General features: G+C 38.9%; 1 protein-coding gene across 1 annotated transcript in view; it reads right to left on the bottom strand.

Moving 5' to 3' along the window:
* Positions 1-295: 295 nt before the first annotated feature.
* The window catches only part of myo5c (myosin VC), an 85924-nt gene continuing 74214 nt past the window's right edge, over positions 296-12005 (bottom strand). Inside the window, exons 29-38 of the mRNA XM_043677061.1 lie at positions 10696-10864; positions 9904-9991; positions 9545-9652; positions 9264-9418; positions 8382-8471; positions 5107-5257; positions 3736-4021; positions 2428-2602; positions 1645-1725; positions 296-1099 (exon numbers count right to left, since the gene is read on the bottom strand). Coding sequence (XP_043532996.1) covers positions 947-1099; positions 1645-1725; positions 2428-2602; positions 3736-4021; positions 5107-5257; positions 8382-8471; positions 9264-9418; positions 9545-9652; positions 9904-9991; positions 10696-10864 — 1456 coding nt within the window. The 3' untranslated portion in view covers positions 296-946. The remainder of the gene's footprint in view (positions 1100-1644; positions 1726-2427; positions 2603-3735; positions 4022-5106; positions 5258-8381; positions 8472-9263; positions 9419-9544; positions 9653-9903; positions 9992-10695; positions 10865-12005) is intronic.

Genomic DNA, 12005 nt, shown 5'->3' on the forward strand with positions numbered 1-12005 from the left:
ATTGCAATTGAAATCCTTGCCTTCCTATTAGCCAACAGGGGAATAGCACAGATTTACTACAAGGGAATAACTCTGCAGTGCAGACACATCCATTTCTGTTGGATGATGTTGAATTGAAGGTGGTCTTCTCAATGTGGAAGAGTAGACCAGATGGAACGTAGTAAAAAGGAGGCAATTGTCTTGCTGTGCTGTTAGTGGTCTAAAAGAAATAGTCTTTCCTCACGCAGGCAATAGGCAAAAATGTTTCTTAAATTTATAAAAAGCAATACATTGATCACTCGAGATTAAAATTTATTTTCTAATTTTACAAATATGCAGTGAAATCTCACACAGAAATGAAACACTTGTTTTCTTTTATTGTCCTTTTTATTGAACAACACAAGTGTATAATGTTAAAATATATTCTGTACAGAAGAATTAACGTTTTGATAAATAGGAAAACCATAAAAACAACCTTTTTTTCCTTTAGTTCTAAACATGCATCACTTTTCTCTGTATAGTTAAAAAGCTAATTTCTTCAGAATTTGTACACCCAAACATTTTTAAAAATCTACTAGTATAAATTGTTGGGAGAATAATCTCTTATAAACACTATGAAAAACATCACTTGTTTCACCTTTATACAAAATATTAGGCAACATGAGTCTGCAACTGTTTGTGAAATCCTTGCAGAGTTTGAAAAATTATTGAATACTGTCCTTGTAAGAGCAGCCAGTCAAAACTTAACATGTTTTGAACTTTTGTAAAACGAGACTGCATTTATTTTTGTTAAATGCACAATATAAAAATGTTGTTAAACTCAAATAATTCATTAAGTTTGGCATGAGAAAGAAAAATAAATACCCAAATCTCCAAAGTCCAAGTCATCCATGTCTTTAATATTAATTGTAAAACAATTCTCATCTTCCAAGTTTACCAATCGGATATTTGACACAGTAGCATTCTTTTAGATCCGAGTAAGGAAGTTTAATTTGAAGCTACTGGGAATCTGGATGGTCTCCAATGCTTGTGGAGATGGACTAAATGGAAAAGTCACTTGAAAATGATATTTGGCATCAATTATCAATGTTGATCCATCTCCACGACTGTTCAGTTGTGACTAAGAAAATAAAAACAGCAAATTTTTGTTTTAGATTACTTACAGTATGGAAGCAAGCCCTTCGGCCCAACAAGTCCACACCAACCCTCTGAAGTGCAACCCACCCAGACTCATTCCCCTACATTTACCCCTTCACCTAACGCTACGGACAATTTAGCATGGGCAATTCACCTGACCTGCACATCTTCATTCCCCTACATTTACCCCTTCACCTAACGCTACGGACAATTTAGCATGGCCAATTCACCTAACCTGCACATTTTTGGATTGTGGGAAGAAACCAGAGTACCCAGAGGAAACCCACGCAGACACGGGGAGAATGTGCAAACTCCAAACAGACAGTTGCCCGAGGCGGGAATTGAACCCGGGTCTCTGACGCTGTGAGGCAGCAATGCTAACGACTGTGGCACCGTGCCGCGCGCCCGCTTGTAACTTTTCTCTCAATCTCTCTCTCCCCAAACCCCTGCTTGAGTATGGGCTGTCCAATAGTTGCTTGCGTGCAGATTATGGAATTAGTTTGAATGTCAAAGATTATTTTTGCTCACCTGAACTTTGCGCACAAAGGATGGTGCCACACGTTTCTCAAAATCATCAATTGGCGTGTAGGAATTCAAAATCTTGACAATCTGTTAAAATAAAATGGGAAAAAATCTACATAATGGAAACACTCCATTGGCCATGAGGATATTAGTCATTAACATTAATCATTCCTACTGATAGCCAGTGAATTTATTGAATTAAACCTGTTAAGACAAAATCATAGTTATGTGTTTCTGTCCTTATATTTTGTGTAGTGGTGAGGACAGTACAGCATAAATTCATTCATTTGCCTTTCATGAGAAAACTCATAAGAAATTATTGTTATATCTGAAGACCTGATAAACCAAAACATATTACACATGTTGGAATGCAGACAATCAAACCAGAAACCTAAATAAACCAAATGAGGTTAGTAAGAAAATCAGATATATTTCATTCTCTCAATGTCCGATCTAATGATCTCATCAAAAATAGAGACTGAGCCAGAGGAGGTGAGAGAGTGAAGGAACATAAATATATATGGAGAGGACGAGAGCGCGAGCGCGAGAGTGTGAGACAGAGAGAAAAAGAGAGGCAAGGATGTGTGGGGGGGGAGAGGGGCTGGTGGGAGGGTGTGAGAGAGAGAGTTGTGAGGAGAGAGAGAGTTGTGGGGGAGATAGAGAGAGAGAGAGACAGAGAGAGAGAGAGGGGGCGGGGGCACGGGGAGGAGGGAGAAAGAGAGAAAATTAAAACGTGTCCGGCAACAATCACGAAAGGTCAACTGGAAATACTAAAAGTTAAAATCAGACCTGCACAGCTGAAAGAGATGTACATTTTGCACATATTTCTTTCACATCATCATCTGTGGTCTTGTTAACCTGAAGTAGCCAGGCAGCCTGAGAGAGTGGTTCCAGGGTCTCTTTAGCATTGCTACTCTGCATATTCTTATCCTTCAGCCACTCTTCCAAGTAACTAATATTACATCTGGGCCAAATATAAAGAAACCATTCATTAATAATACACTCATCTAGACATCAAAAAGGTTACTGTGACCTCTGACAAAGATATTAATAATGAAAAATATAATACAGTACCACCACGTTTTGAATTATTCTTAGCTAAACATGCATTACAAATAACTCAACTTAATCACAAAGAATATGACTAACACTATTTCCATTATTTTAGCAACATGCCATTTAAATACAAATTTACTGCTCTGTATACACTTCTTCCCTTTCTTCAATGTCCTCTCCTAGTAGCACGCATCCATATATGTGACAACAATGCACTGCTTGTCAAATATTACCTTAATTCTTTAAGCACTATGTAAACAGAACGCAAGTTAGAATGAGTGTTTACTGAAAAGAAATTTAACAACATTCACACCTCTGGTTATGAAGTTGATATCTTTTTTTTCTCTTCCAGACCTGTAGTCTTCACTAAAACTTGTGTCCAGTTTATTGCAAGCACAGAGCAGCACAGTTCAGCATAAAAAATGCACAAAGGATTTTAAAAATGTTTATTATGGTCTCAGCCTCAGCTCAGGAGCAGCTCCGTTAATGTTTAAAATGTTGACTTTATAAGCTGGAGACCTGAGCATGTAATCTCCCCAGTTTGCTTAAATATTCAGGGAGTGCTGATTGTCAGAGATGAGGTCTTTCAGCAGATAAGTTAAACTAAGTTCCTGACTGCTCTCTTGGATAGATATAATGGATGATTTAGAGAGTAACATGCAAATTCTTTTGACATCCTGACTAGCGTATAGCCTTCAATAATATCACTAAAACAGATGTTAATCTCATTGCTATTTCGGAGGTCTCCCTCTTCAGAAATTGGCCGCTGTGTTTCCCTGCATTTCTGCACTGACTAATATTCAAACGTATTTCAATTGGTTATAAAGTTCAGAGATTGTGAAGGGTGCTATACAAATGCAACTTCTTTCCTTTTATTCAAATCTCTGTTCAGCTTTAGAAATAAAAACATGGAGGTGAGATTTAATCTCATTCCAGTTTGTTTTGTTTCCAGAGGGTTAAAATTGAGCCCATCATGTCACCTCTAACAGACTTTATTGCAATTCATTTTTTGTGAGGAAGTACTGGAGCAGAATGCTTTACCTTATTTGCATCCCTTTTCTGCATGAGCACATGTCTTTGCGCAGGAAGAGATTATTAAGGGTGATTGTTCCAATTAGAAAGAAGAGCTGTTTAACTGCCTGTTTGGTCAGATCAGTGTCCATGTCATGCTGACACATGGTGGTGAAGTAGTAGCTGAGCTGCTGCAAAATGGAAGATATTGTGTACTTGTCCACTTCTTCTTGATAATTTGAAGATCTTTTCCGAAGTCCAGTTGGCTTCATGCTCGAAATGCCTTGCAGGCTTTCATGTTCTAGCATTCCCGGTACTAAAATGGAGCAATAACAATTGTGAATGAGCAATTACAGTTGTAGAGTGCTACTGTATATCCTAATGCAATCACTGACAGTACACATCCCCACACAAACAGGTGTGATGATACTATCGCTTTAAGATGTTATTTTGTTCTTTTTTTTAATAAGGAGAGGTTTTAAGGCAGAGGCGATGAGCAGTCTACCAGAGCCACTACAGTGAAAGGTTTGTGAGGCCTTGGATTTTTTTCCTAAAGTTGGAACTACAGAAGCAGCCTGAATGGGTGGGATCAAACTCTCAAAGAAGCAGGATTTTCAGATTAGTCTTTTTAATAGCAGCAGTTGTTGCTCTGGGGTCTCAACAGGGTTGGAAGCTGCAGTAGATCTCTCCCAGCTGCTACACTCAGAATTTTCTCTTGATTTTTTTCCCCTCCTGTGCTGTTGGAGTTGTAGGTGAGACATTCTGAATTTACCTTTTCTCCCCAAGCGTTGTGTTTATGGGATATTACTGTATTGGAACAGTTAATTACTAATAGTTACTGTATCTCGCATTCTGTTAAGTTTTCCAGTAGAGTTAACTTATTTCAATCTCTTTGCTCTTTTGTTCTATTTGAACTATAGTGGATGAATAAAGTGTACTTTGTTTTAAATCCGGTGGTTTGATCAAATTGTATCTGGAATGTGACACCTTATGTTTACCTTTAAAATAAAAAAAGGTTAGGGACTAAACTATCTTCTGAATATTTTGAGAGGGTTTGATCTGATCCATAATGCAGGCTACTTCTTTAATCCATCCAAGCTCACCAGGAAGAGTACTATCACTTAACTGCACCACTGCTTATATGTGCAATACAGTCCATTTGCCATCGCTACCCTACACAACAAACACATTTATCAAACACATGCAGCACAGAGGTACAACCTCACCCCATTCCAACTGAGGCGCTTGGAATTTCATTGAGCATTACATTTAGCATTACTTGTCTAAGATTCTTTGACAAGAATTTGAGATTTATTTTGGAGGTGATGGTGTAAGATCTTCTGCAAGGACCTGATGTGCTATTTCTGAACAGAATACAAGTGAAATGTAGACTATCTTTACCTATCATTGGTTGAAGGTCATCCTCCATCACTTGAATGAGTTGTTGGTAAATGTGAATGGCCAAGTCACTCAGAATCTGTCTATATTCGGACAGGTCAAAGTTTTTCAGACATTGGCTATTTTGTTGAGGAGTGTTGTACTTCATAAACTCCTTTATAAAAACAATAAATGTATGTTAAGGAGCAAGAATAATCACAGTACAAACAATAGGCACGCACTTGATAAGTTGGAAAGACCCATTTTCCAGCTGTCAAATGGACTAAAATACTCCTTGCTGAGACTACCAAAAAATTCAACTAATGCTTTATGTCTCACACACACACACACACACACACACAAAACAACAGTCTTGATTCACAAATGGAATCAAGCTTAACTGCAAAGGTGAGGCTTAAGTGACTATCCCTCACAACAATGTAGCTTTGAACAGAGTGTGGCATGAAGGAGCCGAGTAAAACTGAAGTCGATGGCTCTTGGGCAGAAAAATGCATCAGTGGCTGGAGACACTCTAGACAAAGGAAGACACATGTTTGAGACCATTCATCTCACTTTCGGCAAGAGTTTCATAGAATCCCTGCAGTGCAGAAAGTGGAGCATCAAGTCTGCACTGACCTAGTGAAGCGCATCCCACCCAGGTTTGGCCTATCCTCTCCTATCCTTGGCTGACCCTATCCCTGTAACCCCATATTTCCCATGCCTAATCCACCTAATTTTCACATCCCTGGACACTATGGGCAATTTAGCATGGCCAACCCACCTAATCTATACATATTTTGAACTGTTGGAGGAAAGGGAAGCACCCAGAGGACATGGAGAGAATGTGCAAACTCCACGCAGTTGCCCAGGGGTGGCATTAAACCCGGGTCCCTGACACTGTGAGGCAGCTGTGCTAACCACTGAGTCACCGTGCCACCCTCAACAACAGTTTCTATCAACTGCATTCAAGATCCAACCATCATAGAGTACTTCAGTAATGACGAGTGAATTACTGGATAAGCAGAAATTTCCTCCAGTTAAACACTGTGGTGATAGTACTTGTAAGGAACAAGGACCTGCAATTCCAGTCCTCAGCTACTGATGCCATTTTCTCCTTCTAGCAACTGTCTGAGGCTGAACCAGACAATTTGTAACCTTGGTGTCATTTCTAAACCTTGAGTTAAGCTTTCCATTACATATCCCTGCCTCCATGAAGAACACCTGCTTTCACCTCTGTCGTGTTCCCCATCTGACTTCAACCCAGCTTCATTCATCTGTGACTGGAACTCTGATCCATGCCTTTGTTACTTCCAGCCTGGACTATTCTGACGGACTCTGGCTTCTCTCCCAGAGTCCTTCCTCCATAAATAGGAGGTTGTCCAAAACTCTGCTGCCTGTGTCCTTACACACAATAAACAATTAAACTGGGGATCATCCCTATAATCTTTGACCTAGACAAGCTCCCAGTCAAGCAATACCCCAATTTAAAAGCCCTCAATCTTGCTTTCAAGATGTTCCCTATCGCTGTCATCATCTGTACCCTCAAAATTGTCCCAATACATGGATGGTCATCTAATTCTGGTCTTTTGAGCATCCCCAATTTTAACTGCTGCACAAATGGTGACTGAGGCATCAGCCACCTAATGCCTGAGCTTGGGAATTCCTCCTTCAAATCTCCCTCCCCTCTCCCTTCTTTACTGTTTAAAACACATCGCTTTGATAAAACTATTGGTCATTTCCCCAGGAACTACCTTGTACAATATGGTGTCAGAAATAGCCTTACAATATTCCCGGGTGAATCACGTTGGCATATTTAATTACATTAAAGTTGCTATACAAGTACAAACTGTTGTTAATTGCAGAGACTTCAGATTCATTTGTTAATCCTCGAATAACAGACCAGCCCACAGTCAAATATTGTTTGATCTGGGCAGCATCCAAGCTTGGGCTGGTACATGGCAAGAAACACTCGATAAATGCCAGGAAATCAGCATCTCCTCAAGAAGGAACCAAACTACATTGCCTCAACACTACCATCAGCAAATTCCCACCAGTATAATACTGGAAGTCACCAATAACCAGAGGTAATTGTATCAAATTTAACATCTGCTCCCTCTACTGCCAGTGTACAGTGGTTACAGTATTCATCACAAAGCAACTCTCTAAGGCTCCTTTAACTGCACTTCCTAAACATGACCTGTGGTGGGATGACAGCAGCAGATGTGGGAACACCATCAGGATCCTAGCTCCCCTTCCAATCATACATCATACTGCTGCAGTTCTAGAAGATAGTCTTCACCAAAGTCTACAAAGACAACCTGGAATGAGCAATACAGTGTTGACAGGAATACTCATTTCTCCAGAATGAATATTAAAGAAGTTGCTAACAAACATATAGAGGAAACGTTGTGGCCAAGAGTAAGATGTCAGAGATATCTCAAATGAGCCCAATAACAGCATTGCGGAGATACCTTCACCAGATGGACTGGAGTGGATTATGAAGCAGCTCACCATAGATTCATCGAGGCTTACAGCATGGAAACAGGCCTTCCAGCCCAACTTGTTCATGCCACCCAGTTTTCACAATTAATCCAGACTCATTTGCCGTTTGATCCATATCCCTCCATTCTTACCCATCCACTTAACTGTCCAAATGTTTCTTAAATGACAAAATTGTACTTGCCTCCACCACTACCTCCGACAGCCCGCTCAAGAGCCTCAACACCCTCTGTGTGAAAGAATGCCTCTCTGAACTCTTGTATCTCACCCCTCTCACCTCAAACCTTTGTTCCCTAGTTTTAGACTTCCCTACTCTGGGAAAAAAAGCTGCTCCCTATCTACCTTATCTAGGCCTCTCACAATTTCATAGACCTCTACAGACCTGAGGGTCACCCCTCACAGTCTCCTATGCTCCAGGGAAAAATGCCCCAGCCTATTCAGCCTCCAATCCAGGTAGCACCCTGGTAAATCTTTTCTGCACTTTTTCTAATTTAATAATATCCTTTCTACATTAGGGCAACCAGAACTGCACAGTACTCCAAATGTGACCTGACTAGCACCATCATCTGAAGGGCAATTAGGGGTGGGTAACAAATACTGGCCATACCAGTGACCCCCACATCCAGTGAAAGAATAAATAAATAGGGATTGCACAGCCATGCACGAGTTTAATATTATCTCAATTGTAAGGTGGCACATTAAATACAACTTTAAATATAAATAGAAATTAATGTAATTTATAACAAAACTTGGAGATATAATGAACAATTCCAGCTTTCCTGGATGTGACATCTTCTTACCTCCTCTCCACTGTACTGCTTTAAGCAGTTAAGAAAATGGACACTGTTGGAAAGCCAAAATGACAGCATTTCAAAATCTTCACTGTGATTCTATTAAACAAGACAATATTGGAAGAATGAGTATAAACAACTACAGAATATTCATTTTAAATTAAAAAAAACTATTGTTCATCTAAAAACCACTGAAAAATGTAACCTCATTTTGGTAAACTTGCTGATATCCATACACCATTACATCTCTATCAACATTCCTGATGTTATTTAAATGTCAAATGTGTTAGCTATTTTCTCAATCAAATATTGAAAACTTCCAAAACACGTCATTGGTAACTCACACAATACTTTACACAAAACTGCTCAAATTTCAAAATTTGTTTAAAAGGAAGTTTTTCTGAAAAAAATGCCTCTTGACTTTGTGGAGAAAGTGAGAACTGCAGATTAGATTCCCTTCAGTATAGAAACAGGTCCTTCAGCCCAACAAGTCCACACCGACCCTCCGAAGAGTAACCCACCCAGACCCATTTCCCTCTGACTAATGCACCTAACACTACAGGCAATTTAGCATGGCCAATTCACCTAACCTGCACGTCTCTGGATTGTGGGAGGAAACCCACGCAGACATGGGGAGAACATGCAAACTCCACACAGACAGTCATCCGAGGCTGGAATCGAACCCAGGTCCCTGGTGCTGTGAGACAGCAGTGCTAACCACTGCTGGAGATCAGAATCTGAGGAGCAGGCAAATCAACGTTTCAGGCATAAGCCCTTCGTCCTGATGAAGGGCTTATGCCTGAAATGTCAATTCTCATGTTCCTCGGATGCTGCCTGACCTGCTCTGCTTTTCCAGCACCACCCTCTTGACTTTGTGCCAGGTTTACATACCTTAGTGACTGTTTTAATACCATCAAGTAGAGAGTTCATCAGGGATTTCAGCATTTCAGCATCATTACTATCATCAGCGTAACGTATACACATGAACAGGATACTTGCTGGCAGTACTGGAATCATATTTACAACCACACCACGTGGTTTTAGGTCTAGTAGTGAAGCAAGACCATATACATTACAACAGGGAAGACTCCTAAACGTAAGTCTAATATTAATACTGTTCATCTGTCTTTCAGAAATCAGAGATAATTGTAAAACAAAGAAAACAATTTTACCCAAAATTAGATTTTTTATGAGCTTTTCTTCATCCTCAGTTTTACATTCCAACATGCCAAGGAACTCCTTCTTCACAAAGGGACTCACTTTTCCATTGGCTCGATTTCCTGTCCAGAATCATTAACACGTTTATGAATCAAGCAGATTTCTTCCACTTTCAAACTTTTGAATCTCAAGTACCTAAGGTGATACTCTTTTAGATTTCTTGTAATAATATCAAATATCTGATAAATATTTTGATTACTTTCCTTCTTGATTACAAAAGCTTGGTTTTGGCTTTAATAATTTGCTGTCTCTGCTATACACCAACATTTTCAGCCAAAGAGCACTAATTATGGACAAAGTTTGAGTTACGTACCTCTATCAATTGTTTTGGTTAAGGATTTAATCTGATGTTGCAACTTCCTGATTTGCTTTTCTTTCTGATCAAGACGTTCCTCCAGATCCTCCAAAACAAAGCAGACAGAGGATTAATCTTCACAGTCCTACAAACTGATCATCTGTGTTAAAGGTCAAATATTCATACTACAGTTCCAACTTTACTATCATCACATATACAATTCTTATAAACAAGGGAAGGCCCTCCAATCAAATACAAAACATTAAATTAAAGCAAAACCATTCTCCTAATTTTTACTCAGTGGCCTTTACGAGTTGCAAATCACATACATCTGCTGTAAGGTCATCCCATTAAAGGGATATTTTCAAAAGGGCAGTAAAGAATAGGTGCTCTTAGCTAATGTTTGAATTGCCTCAAAGCCAGTGAATGTTTTATCAAGTAGGTCACATAAGCAATATCAGATTATTTATAACAAACATTTCATATTCATATTTCAATTAATGAAGCTCCAAATTGCTCCCCCAAGAGCTGTGAATTCAATTCACCAAAGGAGCTTAATGATACACGTCCTATGTTGTTGATGGAGTATGAAATGTCCCCATTGTAGTTGATCAAGTTTCCAAGGACAGTATCCAAACTCAGCCAATCTAGTGCTGACATAAGTTAAAGTTGTTGCACTAATACAAAAATTGCATTTTAAACACATTCTCTCCATTTTAAGATTTTAACAGACTTGCATTACATATATTTGCGTTTACCAACATAAAAATTATCATTGAACTTTAGGGATGGCAATATTCCAGCACTCACCCAGTTTTCCAATGTTAATTGAGATGCTTCTTGCTTCATTCTGTTACTGGCTGCACTATCAGCTTGGGTCCAATTCAGTAGCTGATGATTCTCATTTTCAAGTTTTCTCACTTTATCAAGTAATTCCATATTTTCTTTGGCACAGTTAGCTTTCTGGATTTCTACCAATCTATATATTGTCAACAAATTGAGAATATTTCAGTAGAAAAACCTTACTGTGCTGTTGTCGATTAACAGGCCTGACTGTTTTTATTTAAATTTTAGAAGGGCAATTGAGGCATTCGATACTTGATTTGAATATTAATTGTTTTGGTTAATATACTGAAAACTCCCAGTATTTTTAACATTAAAAAAAAATCATGCCTTTTTGTTACTGTTTAGAACATTGTTCAATTATAAACTTAATTCTAAATAAGGGAGTTTTTAAAAAACGAATTGATTAAGATAATCAAGGTAAAACAATTATGACTTAATTCTTGGCATTGTCTCTTGCAAATCAATTGCAGCGGATATGGTCTATAAATCGCATTCTATTTTTGAATTAATTTTACAGGGAAACTGAAACAATATATAGATTACACTGGTTTAGAAGTCATTACTTATATGCAAAGAACATATATGAATGCAACTTGTACACCAGACTTTTCAGCAGATTAATATGAACTTGCTGTAAAATCATTTTGCAATTATATGTCCACCTACATTTCAGGCTCAGTGACCCTTTCTCAGAATTCAGTTTGGAGGTTTCCCAGCAAGTTCTGTTTTGTTTGAAAGAATCTTTTTGTCATTTATATAAATGATTTGGATGTGAGCATAAGAGGTACAGTTAGTAAGTTTGTAGATGACACCAAAATTGGAGGTGTAGTGGTCAGCGAAGAGGGTTACCTCAGATTACAACAAGATCTGGACCAGATGGGCCAATGGGCTGAGAAGTGGCAGAAGGAGTTTAATTCAGATAAATGCGAGGTGCTGCACTTTGGGAAAGAAAATCTTAGCAGGACTTATACATTTAATGGTAAGGTCCTAGGGAGTGTTGCTGAACAAAGAGACCTTGGAGTGCAGGTTCATAGCTCCCTGAAAGTGGAGTCGCAGGTAGATAGGATAGTGAAGAAGACATTTGGTATGCTTTCCTCTATCGGTCAGAGTATTGAGTACAGGAGTTGGGAGGTCATGTTGCGGCTGTACAGGACATTGGTTAGGCCACTGTTGGAATATTGCATGCAATTCTGGTCTCCTTCCTATCAGAAAGATGTTGTGAAACTTGAAAGGGTTCAGAAAAGATCTACAAGGATGTTGCCAGGGTTAGAGGA

The sequence above is a fragment of the Chiloscyllium plagiosum genome, chromosome 36, assembly GCF_004010195.1.
Source record: "Chiloscyllium plagiosum isolate BGI_BamShark_2017 chromosome 36, ASM401019v2, whole genome shotgun sequence".
Taxonomy (NCBI): Eukaryota; Metazoa; Chordata; class Chondrichthyes; order Orectolobiformes; family Hemiscylliidae; genus Chiloscyllium; species Chiloscyllium plagiosum.